Source organism: Balaenoptera acutorostrata, chromosome 20 (genome assembly GCF_949987535.1).
Source record: "Balaenoptera acutorostrata chromosome 20, mBalAcu1.1, whole genome shotgun sequence".
NCBI classification, from domain to species: domain Eukaryota; kingdom Metazoa; phylum Chordata; class Mammalia; order Artiodactyla; family Balaenopteridae; genus Balaenoptera; species Balaenoptera acutorostrata.
The window spans coordinates 17,298,044-17,310,262 of NC_080083.1; the positions used below are offsets into that span (position 1 = coordinate 17,298,044).

The 12,219-nt window shown below is 49.2% G+C and overlaps 1 protein-coding gene across 3 annotated transcripts in view; it reads left to right on the forward strand.

Annotated features, from left to right (window-relative positions):
• Nucleotides 1-1,380: 1,380 nt before the first annotated feature.
• The window catches only part of NOS2 (nitric oxide synthase 2), a 38,531-nt gene continuing 27,692 nt past the window's right edge, over nucleotides 1,381-12,219 (forward strand). The window contains exons 1-5 of one of the 3 annotated variants that reach the window (XM_007183911.2): nucleotides 1,381-1,552; nucleotides 2,677-2,849; nucleotides 9,723-9,807; nucleotides 10,589-10,711; nucleotides 11,768-11,916. In XM_007183911.2, coding sequence (XP_007183973.2) covers nucleotides 2,740-2,849; nucleotides 9,723-9,807; nucleotides 10,589-10,711; nucleotides 11,768-11,916 — 467 coding nt within the window. In that variant the 5' untranslated portion in view covers nucleotides 1,381-1,552; nucleotides 2,677-2,739. Of the gene's footprint in view, nucleotides 1,553-2,676; nucleotides 2,850-6,777; nucleotides 6,930-9,722; nucleotides 9,808-10,588; nucleotides 10,712-11,767; nucleotides 11,917-12,219 lie in introns of those variants that run through there. The other 2 variants (XM_028166891.2, XM_057536694.1) reach the window with 2 other exon arrangements.

Consider the following 12,219-nt stretch of genomic DNA (forward strand, 5'->3'; position numbering starts at 1 on the left):
TTAATACATGTATTTGCTGCAGGTATAGTCAGAATATGTGGAAGCAGTTACAGGGAATAGGGTTAGAGTGAGGCAAACTCCTAGTCATCCCTCAAAACCCTGCCCTGGTGTCCTCTCCCCTGTGAACCTTCCCTGAGCAATGCAGTTTCAGCTTCTTCAGGATGCCACCCCTCCAACACTGCATGTACCACTTGATACAATAATTTTCCATTCTTTTCTCTAAGCTTTGTCCTTCCTGAACCCAGGGACTCTGCATCTCTCCTCAAGCAGTATTAGTTTCCCTGAACTGAACTGGCTGAAGCCTAAATGAAGAATGGCTTTGATATATTGCAACTCATCGCAGTCTACTCCTATTTTTCATTCATTCATTCACTCACTCAACAGAGATCTTTGAGCTCCTCTTTATGTCTTTATTCAGTTTTTTCTATCTTAGGCAAATTCAATTGATTATAATTCTGCATTTAATTTGGAAAATGAGGGAAGGAAATGAATGGATTGTGACAGCAATGTGTTAAGATGGTGAGATCAAGGGTGGGTTTTTTCCCCTGCATTTTTGACTCTTACTTAACATAGTTGTTATTTTACTTTTATAATGGAACAATTCATCCCATATAGGAATACTGGATTCGAGGCACTATAATAAATGGGATTATAAGAAAGGATAAAGAAGTTAAAATGCAATTTCTGTTATAAGAAAGGATTTTTTTTCCCCTGTAGAAAATAACTCTACCTGCCATGCTCCCCTAGTTTACTCAGAGCTGAAGTGTGAGACATTAGTGATACCAACATCTGAGAGGTCTCTCTGTGCCAAGGGCTTTCCTTCCCTTCCACAAACCTCAAGCTGAATGATTCAGGGACCTGTTGGGAACACTACATGACCCAGCATCACTGGCCTTCTGTAACCTGGGCATTTTCCAGTGTGTTCCATATTGTCAATATTTCTCAGCTTCCTGGACTTCTGCCATGAACTGGAAAATTGAGAGTCTGCACAGAAATTAACCAGGGCACTCCCTACTGAGGAAAAAAAAAAATCCCCCAGAGTCTGAAAGTGAAGCAACATGGTTTAGCTAAATAAAACCTGGCTCCACGATGACTCCTTTATTGGACCCACCATCCTGCTGGTGAGCCACTGCCTTGGACCCTGGACCAGGAAGTGGTGCATTTACTGAGGATGCACCACACAGAGTGATGTAACAGCAGGATCAAGTCACTCACAGGTCAGGATTCCCAGTCATAAATTAGCTAATTGTACACCCAGCTGGGGACACTCCCTTCGGAAACAAAAAAAAAGAGACTTTAATGCAAAAACGGCTCCCTGGATGCCATGGGTTGGGTATAAATACTTCCTAGCTGCGGTATAATAATAACTTGGCAGCGAGTTGAAGACTGAGGCTCTCTGGCCCCAGGGAATTCAGCATTGCTGGTTTAAAACCTCTCAGCCACCGTTAGTGAGGGAACTGGGCAGTTATAGACGGTTCCGAAGTTCTCAAGGTGAAGGTCCCCCCACGTTTGCTTGTCAGTACCCTGCAGAGGCAGCACAGCCAGCTGCAAGGTGAGTTGTCTTCATTTCTGGGGAAGCTGCTGTTTTGAGAGGGTTTTGCTTCTTCCTGTTTGGGAAGGCTCAGAAAACTGTGGGACTTTTCTGCCTACAGAGATAAATTGGTAGAAAATCTAAGAAATGCCAATATGAGGTTTGGCCATTTGAACAGGGCATCTTGTTCAGATTTTTTTTTTTCTGCAAAATTTGCTGTAGTTGCTACATTTCAAGGCAAAACTTTTTGGAGAGTGGGGAGTAATCTACTGAGAATTCTATTTTTATATCGATGATACTGTCCAGTCCTTATACACGCACCTTTTCCCTCCCAAATAAATTTTGTTAAGATAACTGTTATTAAGCCCCTTTTATGGAAGAAGAAATGCATCTTTTAAATAACTTGACCCAGGTCATGTAACTAGTAAAGCTAGGATTTGAACCCAGATTTGGGAGGCCCTAAGATTCTTACATGGGCCACAACATCACCACACTGCCTCCCAACACAAAGCCTTTTTCCATGGAGGAGGCATGCTGGGGACAAGCCCAGACCAGTCCTGGGCCTCCACTTACATCTTCTTTTTTGGTCTTTTTTTTTTTTTAAAAGGAGATGATCTCAAGTATTGAGAATTAAGTGCATTTTTCCCCACAAATAATTATGCCTCCCCCATAATAAAAAAGGAGCAGATGACAGCATTGACAACAACTGCAAAATCTGAAAAGATTTCAGGCAGCTATGACTTGAATGCTTTCCCCAGTGACAGGTGCTGATTAGATCCTGCAGGGACAGGCAGAGGTGCCCATACTTCAATGACCTGCAGGCTCCTCCCCACCTTGCCTCGGGTCAGCAATGAAGTTTTCCCAGTCAGGTCCCATTCAGGAGGCTCACAGGGTTTGTACTTTGTCCTCATTAAGCTACGTGTTTTTCCTTTAGGTAGTTATGTGGCTCTGTAGAATTAAAGTCCATAGGATCCCCACATGCCACACCAAAATAGGAGCAGAGGTTTCAAAGCCCTGATGAAGTGGCTGCTCAAGACTTACATCAGCCTCTGTACTGATTCTGCAGTAAACTAACCACATTGAGAAGGCCCAGTTCTGTAAACTCTTCCTCAACCTCCCATCTCCGTCTCCTTCTCCTTCCTCAGCCCACAGAGAAGAACCTCTGAGTTTAAATCCAGAGAAGAGACGTGCTTTGCAAAACCGCAGAGATGGCCTGTCCCTGGCAGTTTCTATTCAAGGCCAAATCCTATAAGTTTGACTTGACTGAGGAAATAGACATCAACAACAATGTGGAGAAAGCCCACCAGCCTCTCTCCAGGTAAGCTTTTCCCTGCTGCCACCTTCTGCTGGTCTCCTCTGGGTTTCCATTCCCTGCTCTGCCAACTCAGAATTCCTCTCTGCTCCTGGCTTCTCACGGGAGGTCTGTTCTCGCCGGATGCTTCTTGGATATCCCTATTGGAATTGGATGCAGCCACTGTTTATTGGGCACCTCATTGCACCTGACACTATGTGAAGAAGGAGGGGCCATGGCACAGTCCTGTGGGGAGAATATAGGAAGGGGATATGGAATATCTGACTTGAGAATGGAAGGCAGTAGAGCCCAGTGGTTAGGACCGGGGTGGTATCCTGGCCAACGTCCCTTTTTTTTTTTTAAAGATTTTTTTTTTTTGATGTGGACCATTTTTTTTTTAAAGTCTTTATTGAATTTGTTTATTGCTTCTCTTTTACGTTTTGGTTTTTTTGGCCGTGAGGCATGTGGGATCTTAACTCCCCAACCAGGGATCAAACCTGCACATTGGACCATCAGGGAAGTCCCTCAACGTCCCCTCTGATTCACCAGTGCACATGCCTCACTGGTGGTTAGATATTCTGAATATCAACCTGGTGAAGGGTGCCAGGAAGTTAGAAAAACTGTACCCAAGCCCTGTGCTGGGCCTCACTCATTGGCTCTGAGCTGTCTTTCACTGGCTCTGTGACCTAGGGCAGGTGAACCTCTCTGAGCCTCAGATGTTCTCATCTGCGGTCTGGGGAACCAATGAGACCCATCTTGTAGCATTTTGAGGATGAAATGAGAGTGGGCATGTAGAGCAATTAGCAGTGTGCCCATACAGAGCAGGTGCTCAATAAACGCAAGGTTTATTGTAACCAAACACTCACTCTGGGCCAGGGCCATCTAGGGCACTTCACAGGTTTTACTGCTCAACTGACCTTCACTGGGGCTCTGTGAAGCACAAGTTATTGTCTCATTTTACAGTTAAGGAAACAGAAGCTTTAAGTAAGAGTGGTGTGACTTCCCCCAAAGTCACCTGACTGGTAATTATAGAGTTGGAATTTCTTCCACCCCCTTGCACTTTGTAGGAGAAGTAGGGGCTTGAATGCAGAGCAGGGGATTTGGATTTTCTCTGCTTGGCCATGGGGAGCCATTGTAGATTCTTGAGCAAGATTGTCCAGGTATAGCGTGTGGGTTGAACTAGAGGAGAGAACGTTTGAAACCAGGCGGTCTGGGCTGTGGTGGCCAAGGTGGCCAAGAGACCAAGAGATGAGAACACAGGGTTGGATGGCCTCTAGATGCCCTCCCGGCACTGCAGACTCAAATGCTGCAGACTGACAGCAGTTTCATTGCTCCTCCTGGGGTCTCTGGAGGGCCTGAACCCCAGGAATCTGCTTTGACTCTTCTTGGTCATCCCTTCCTTCTCTTCACCTCATGACTGCAGCCCCGGTCGACTGACCTCCCCCAGCTGCAGCCCCCACGCTGGTTCTGACCTCTCTCACCCCAACTTGACTTCTAGCAGGTCATGCTCCTGCTCTAGAGTCTGCAGTGGCTCCCCATTGCCTGTCACCACACTGAGGCTTGACTGCAGGGTTCTGTATGATCACCCTTCCCAGACAGAAGGTCCATCCCACCTGCCCAGCCCAGCCTTCCTCTGTTTCCCAGTGCCTGTACACGGCCCAGTCCTCCTTTGATTCATCCAGACCCAATCCATCCCCTATCTTTCAAGATCATCCTGAATCCCCCTCCTCCCCTAACCCTTACAGGGTGGCCTACAGCCTTCAGCCTTGAATTCTAGACCCTCTACTAGCACTGTCTTGTGTTTTGGGACCATTCAGGACACCTGAGCTGTAGGTTCACCTGAGGCAAACTAGCTGACTTACCCCAGATTTTTAAGCTGGGCTGGGCTGGCGGAAGTGCTCAAATCAGATATTCGAGGTGACTGAGAGAAAATATCACACATCAATTTATTTAACAGTCCTCCCAACAATCAGTGAGGAAGGAACTTTTGTTATCCTCCTACTGTAGCAATGAGGATGCTGAAGGCTAGAAAGTTTAAGTAATTTTTGAGATCTCACAGTTAGCAAATGACAGAGCCAGGAGTCAAACCCGGGCAGCCTGACTGATGACCGCTATACTGGCTGCCCTGCTTTTAGTCCTAGGCATGTTCCAGCCCATTAACAATGATTTGCTGAGGGCCACTCCTCTGGCACTGTGCTGGCGGTCATGGGGCTGTCGGTGAAGCCCTTCTGTTTATCAGTTAAGTAAATAATAAATTGATTCACTTATTCATTGCATAAAAAGCAGCTAAAAAGAACAGATAATGTTTATAAAGTTCTTATTACTGTGTCAGTAATGAGGCAGGAACTGTTATTAGCCTTATTTTACAAGGTTGAGTGACTTACTCGAGGTTGACATCTGGAAAGTGGTAGAGCTGAGGTTTGAACCAAGTCTAAACTCATAATCTCTCCACTCTGTGGACTCTCTCTGAGGGCCTGCTGTGTGCTGGGCTGAGAAAGTCACAGAGAAAAGAGACCCAGGTCCCGCTGTCAGGGAGGGAATGGGGAAACGATACCTTCCTCACTAGTTTGGGGAGGAATACACAGAAATCGGGATGTTAAAGAGCCTTATAAATTGGGGTGAGGGTGGGGTGGGACAGAGAGGTAGACAGGAGGTTACAGGAGAATTCGGGGGCACTGGGATCTATTCTGGGGATACTGGAGGGGGCCTGGCCTGGCTGTAGTGTGTGTAGGGGGGTGGAGCGGGGGTGGGGAGAGGGCTTTAGCAAGGAGGTAGGCCCAGCTGGACTGCACCCACAGTGGGATGGGGGCGGGGGAGGATGTTACTGGAAGAGGAAGCAGCAGCACAAAGGGGATTTTATCCTGAAAGCAGCGGGAGCCAATTAATATGTTTTGATCTTGAAAAGTAATTTTAAAATCCGTTCAGGTGTAATAAGACCAAGAACTTTATATGGCAGTAATGGTTCCATATTTTGTGTAAACAAATGATTAGGAAGTGAACATGGGGCATGTGTCTGTGTTTTAGAGACAAAGGCAAATGTTGGGAACAGCTAGGTGAAGGTAAATGGAATTTGGGACAAAGTCAAGCTGGGTTGCAGTTGGCTCAGAATAAATATGTACACTCTTTCATTCCACGTTAATTTGGGTTTAGGATTAAATATGCTGGAGGATGTGCAGGAGGGCTCCTTGTACTCTGGGGTCAGGGCTGCTGCCCTGTCCCCGTCTGGACCCTGGGAGTTATCCTGCTCCCAGTGTAAGAAGCAACGTACAGATGGAGCAAGGTCAGTGGCCCTGTGCCTTCCAAGTAATAAGGACCAGGAGCCTGAAGGGACCTGAGGGGGCTCCTGGTCCAACTGCCCAGCCACCCGGTCTCCCACTGAAAGTCACCCCCCCCCCCAGCTGCGACCTTCTTTGGGGCTTCTTTCCTGGAATTGCACTGAACATGCAGGAAAGAAATAGCACTTCCTAGGGCATCCCTGTAAGGTGAGAGAGCTTGGGCTGTGGCCCTGGGGCTGCTGTGTGGTCTTAAGCAAGATCCTTGACTTCTCTGGACCTCTGTCTGGCTTCCTTCTCGGTCAAGTGGGGATAACAATATCGAAGTGCCTTCTTGACTGGATTTAGTAAGGGATAGATGAAATGACAGAAAAGCTTGCTTCGTAAACTATAAAGCACTGTACAGTGGGAGTTATTATTATGATCATTACTGTTTTTTCATGGGGAATAACAAACCCAAGGCCGGCCATACCTGCCCCTGGGTCTCAGCCCAGAGAAAGTCCAGTGGCATCCAGAAGGCAGACTTCCCTGCGGACGCCAGCTGGAGCGGAGGCGCGGGACGCGGCGGCCGCCTGCGGAGCGGACGCTCTGGCCCGGGTCCAGGCTCGGGGTGAAGCCGCTTCTCCGGCTCGCTCCGCCCCGGGGAGGGGGCTGCTTGGTCCGGCGGCGATAAAGGGGCCGCGCGGCAGGGCGCAGGGCGCCCTCCGAGCTGCGCCCACGCCGGGGCCATGCGCGAGGGGCTGGGCGCGGCGTGCGAGGCTGCCCGGCCCCGACTCTGCCGGCTCCTTCGCAGGATCCTCCGGCCGCAGCCAGCCTGCGGCCCCCGCCGAGCCAGGTACTGCGCCCGGCCGGGATCCGCCCTGGGAGGGAGGCGGGCGGCACCGTGCGGGGCCCCAGCTCGAACCCCGGCGCGCACTGCCCCTCTCTGAGCCTCGGGTTTCCGGGGAAAATATGAGGATTGGAATGTTCGCTCTGTAGGATTCCGATGAGGATTTACTTAAAGGGTTTTCCTGGTTTAGAACGCTTAAGGGGTTGCAACTCAGTAGCCACAAAGACCCAGAGAAGCCCCACAGGGACCCCTAAGAGGCGTCTGTACGGGCTGGAGTAGGAACTGTGGATGTTTCAGCACTTGGGAGCTTTCTGGATTTTTCAGCCCTGGGGCTGCAACACCCTTTAGGATAGATAGGTTTAAGAGAGCAAAGAGATTCTTGTTTTACAAATAAGATCCATTTTCCAGAGCGCCTCCCTGCCCCCGACCCTTGGTGTATGGAGAGGTGGGAGCATGTGCAGGAGTGGGAACAGCGGGGGAATCAGTCCCCGGACGAGCCGCGGACTGCAGCGCTGACCTCAGCGTCCTCTCCCTCAAGCGCTTGTGGACAGTGCTGGGTCTGAGCAAGAGCCACGCTCCAGCTCTCCTTTTGATGGCAGGTCCTTAAGGGTCCCTGTTGCCGTGAAGGACCAAGCAGGACCAAGCACAACTGTGGGTTTAGCCAAATTGCACGTGTCTGGATGGATGACGCAATAATTTGGCAATAAGTATCCAGAAACCTAATATGCTCACCCGGCTTCTGGGCACCCTATCTTCCAGCAGCTAACCCAAAGAAATCACTAGGGGAGAGAGGACTGTGTGCATAGCTTTCTATACATTTTTTTCAAATTTTAAAATATTTCCCAATTATGAAAGGAATTCATGGTCACTGAAAAAAAGTTGGAAAATGCAGACAAGGATAAAGAAAATTCAAATCATCTGTGATCTTATCAATTAATGCTAGTCACTGTTAATATCTGCTAGCATTTCCCCCAGGTGTTTTTCTATGCTTTTGTACACACACACACACACACACACACACACACACACACGCACGGAGCCAGCATCAGACCACGTATACGGTTTGAGGCATTATTTATAATAGTGGAGAAACTGGACACAATCTAAATATCCAGCCCTAAGCGGTGGGGCCAGGCTCACTATGGTCCGTCTGTAGAGTGGATTTTTAGGTAGCTTTTTAATATCTGGGAGCAGTAGTTATGCTAAGTGAACAAAGACATTGTTTCTCAATCTAAAAGTTACTGTGGACTGGTAAGCTTCTCAAATTCTCCAGTTCTATGGCCAGAAGTAAATGAGAGGAAACATGAATAAGAATGGTGGGGCTTAGGGGTGAGGGGTGATGGTAAAAGCTTGAGAAGGGCAATAGAGCATTGCCTCCCTGAGGACCCCAGCCTCAAAGCATCTTCCCCTTTAGGCAGCCCCATGATGACTGCTCAGCCATGGCTTACCTGTTCTGAATGTCCAGATGACCCTATATTGGCTTTTTTCTGGTGGGGCACACCAGACCAGACCAGTTGGGTGATGATGGCCAGTCCCATGGAGGGTGCTTTACAGGGCCACTGAATCACTTGATTCAGATAGAAGTTACTTTCTGATACATAGTTACTTTCTCTTAAAGGGACACTATCTCTTTATAGTTATAAATCATATAATGCAACTATATAATGTATGTAGTTTATTATATAATGCGAATATAAATGGTCATTACTTTTTCCAATAACAAAAGCAACACACACTCATTTGTTATTTTCCGACATCACAGGTGTGTGTAAGGTGGAAAATGAGCGACCTTTGTAGTACTCTCTAACCGCCTTTCCCTTTGGATATGTATACACCCCAGAAAATACTGCAAAGAACATGGGACACAAGATGCTTTCTTACTGAGATGCCCCAGGAGGAGGCACGTGTGGGGTGTGACTCTTGGATGGATGCTCACGTGGCTTCCGTTCTCCGTAGCATTTACTGGGAGAGCGAACCTGAAATCCCAAACCAGAACCAATGGTTTCTGAATGACTTCAGACTATTAGGGCTTCTTCTTCTTCAAAGGATAGGCTGGATTCTTTTAAATCTGTTGTTGTGAAGCAAATAGACCAATATATTTTTAAAAAGCGTTCTTCTCTTCCAGAAATACTGAGATATTTAGGCATGACGTGAGATCTCAGACTTGCTTTAAAATGAGAGTGCGGGCTGGGAGAGTAACGTTGAAATAAAATTGACGGTGGGTTGATAATTGTTCAATTGGGTTGAATCTGGGTGAAAGGCTCATGGGGGTTTATTACACTCTTCTCTCTAATTGTGTATGTTTAACATTTTCCATAATAAAAATTTGGAATAAATAGATAAACCAAGATAAATCAAGTGCTTTAAATAAAAAAGCGTTAAGTCCCAAAGAGGGAGTGGCTGGTGGACAGTACTGCTGGCCTGCGAGGACAGGGTTGAAGGAGCCATCCTCTGCCAGCTCAGCCTTATACCATGTTTGTACTCGGCTTTGGAAGGGGGCATCTTTGCAGAGCTTCTGCGGGTCACCCTTTGGGCCGTTCGCTTTGGTTTGGCTCCCCTCGTGACTTTTTGGCTTTGTAGGGGGCAGGCAAGGGAAGAAGAGGAGGAGGGAGGGTGGTGATGGTGTAGAGACTGGATGGGCCAGCTGCCTCCCTCACCACGTTGACTGGAAACGCTGACGTTCACTCCCACCCTCTAGACCTCACCCCCCCTCCCTCAATGAGGGGCTGGCAGAGGGAACTCTGAGATCCCTCTCTGCCTTCAGATACTCCGTCTCATGATAGCTGTTTCCTTTTGCAGTCCAGTGACACAGGATGACCCCAAATGTCACAGCCTCGGCAAGCACCGGAATGAATCTTCCCAGCCCCTCACGGGGACAGCAAAGGTCAGTGAGTCACTCGGGTGTGGGAAGCCCCTTCCCCCCTCGCCCAGGCACAGCAGCCTGGTGGAAGCTGGAGTCTGGGGCAGGGAGTAGAGACCCAGGGACACAGGTGGGGACGAGGAAGAGCTTTGGGAGAGCGGGATGAACCATGGTGGTCAGGAGTGGTGGCCCCCCAGGTGCGCAGGCACCTGGGTGACTTGCCTGTGTGGGCTGGCAGGCCTGGGGGAGGGCAGACTACTCATGGAGCCAGAGTAAGATGCTCAGAAATAATCCCGAACTCAGCAGCTGAGCCTCCAGCCCCAGCCCCAGCCCCAGCCCCTAGCCCACTTGTTCCACCTTCCCTAAGTGCTTTGGCCCTTAGTGTTCCAGAGAGGTGGGCAGAGAACTGGCTTTCATATTCTTAAATGCCTTCATGGAAGGCAGTGATACGTTCTCCCTGTCCTGATTTCTGTTCTCAGGAGTAGTGGCTGTGACAGTAATCTCTGTCACTTCTAACCTTAGTCCCTACTGTTGCGGTTCCCCCGAGGGAGCATTTGGCAGGCTCTTGGATGAGGAGAGAAGCCTGGCCAGTGGCCCAGGCACCTGGAGCTCTTAGCAGGCGCTGGCCCAGGTGGCCAGGCTGCCGGAAAGGGAGGAGGGACGTGGACCGACACCGGGACCTGCGTACCCACCCACAGCTCCTCACCCACCCAGAGCCCAAGCAGGGCCTAGGGCCTGGGAGAGACCCATGGAGTCCTGGGGTTGGAGGCATTTGGAAATCCCTGTTTTTTTTGCTCCCTCTTAGCAGTCTCCAGAATCCCTGGTCAAGCCGGCTGCACCCCCATCGGCCTGCCCACGGCATGTGAGGATCAAAAACTGGGGCAGTGGGATGACTTTCCAAGACACACTTCACCACAAGGCCAAAAGGGTGAGAAGTCTGGGGCTTCTGGGAGAACCACTTTCATCCCAAGTCAGCGAAGCCATCAAGGCCCTTAATGGATCAAACAGATGTCCCCTTGGGCAAACCAGACAGGCATCAGCTTGGGCAAAGGGTACTGGGAACAGAGACGCTTGTTTCTCACAAATTACAGTAGGACATATATGATGCTGACTCCCTGTTAACTCCCCAATGGATGATGGATAATCCAGAAGGTGAGATAAACAATTACAGGAACAAATTAATTCTTTCTCAGAGAGACAGATTTCAGCATTGTATTCGGGAGAATTTTCTAACAGAACTGTCCAAAGCTGGACTGAACTATCCAGTCCAGTCCCGTAGTGAGCACCCTATCACTAGAAGGATTCAAGAGCTATTTGATAGGGAGGTTGGAAAGGGGTTCAAGCATCCAGTGAGTAGTTGGACTAAGTGTCCTTTAAAGCTCCTTATTATCTTCTAAGTTTCTTATTCTAACTTTAGAATGTATTCTGTGATTGTAAAGTGGGAAAGAATTGAAAATTTCAAGGCCTTGAAAGCAGGGTCATTTCCCACACCTTCCAGAAATGACCACTGTTAACCTTTGGGTGTATTTTCTTTCAGTATTTTTTTCTGTGCCATCCCCTGACTTTGGGATTTGCACCTTCTCAATTCATTTTGGCTGAACAGCAATAGTTTGTCCCCAGGAGTCATATCAGCCTCTTTAAATGAGAAGGTAGTTGAGATCTTCCCAGGGATCGAGCTGCTGACTTTGCTCTGGGTCTGGGGCTGGCTGGGGGGCAGGGCCAGAGACTGAGCCCAGGGTGGTGGGAGCAGCCCCAGCCCATAGCCACTGGGGTTCAGCCAGTAGAGGAGAGGAGATATGAGTCGGGGGAAGGCCTGGTGGACCCCAAGGAGGAGGTGCCACAGAGGTGGAGAGGGGTGGCAGGGAGCTGGAGCAGCCAGAGTGGAAGGAGATGGCCAGGGCAGCTGGCCCTGGAGGAGGATGGCCGTCAACGCCTGCGCTGAGGGGCCAGGCAGCCAGCCTCACCGCCACCTCTCTCTTTCCAGGATCTCGCTTGCAAGTCCAGGTCTTGCCTGGGAGCCATCATGAACCCCAAAAGTTTGACCATAGGACCCAGGGACAAGCCTACCCTCCCAGAAGAGCTTCTACCTCAAGCTATTGAATTTGTCAACCAGTATTACGGCTCCTTCAAAGAGTAAGTCTTGCTTCCCGCAGCATCGCCGCCTCCCCATCCCCTGAGCTCTCCTGTCTCCTGCCCTTTCCCTCGGACCCCAGACCCCTTTCCTTCCCAGGTTTGCAATGGACCGAGGGCTAAAACATAGTTTTTCAGGGAAAAGACCCTGGATAGGTTCTCAAAACCATAAGACAAAGAGGCATGGCAGTAATGGTTGAAAGTGCGGGTCGGGTAACTAAACGTTTGAGTTTGAATCCTGTTCCACCAGTAACTGGTCCTGTATCCTTGGGAAATCTATTTACCCTCTGTGTGCCTCAACTTCCT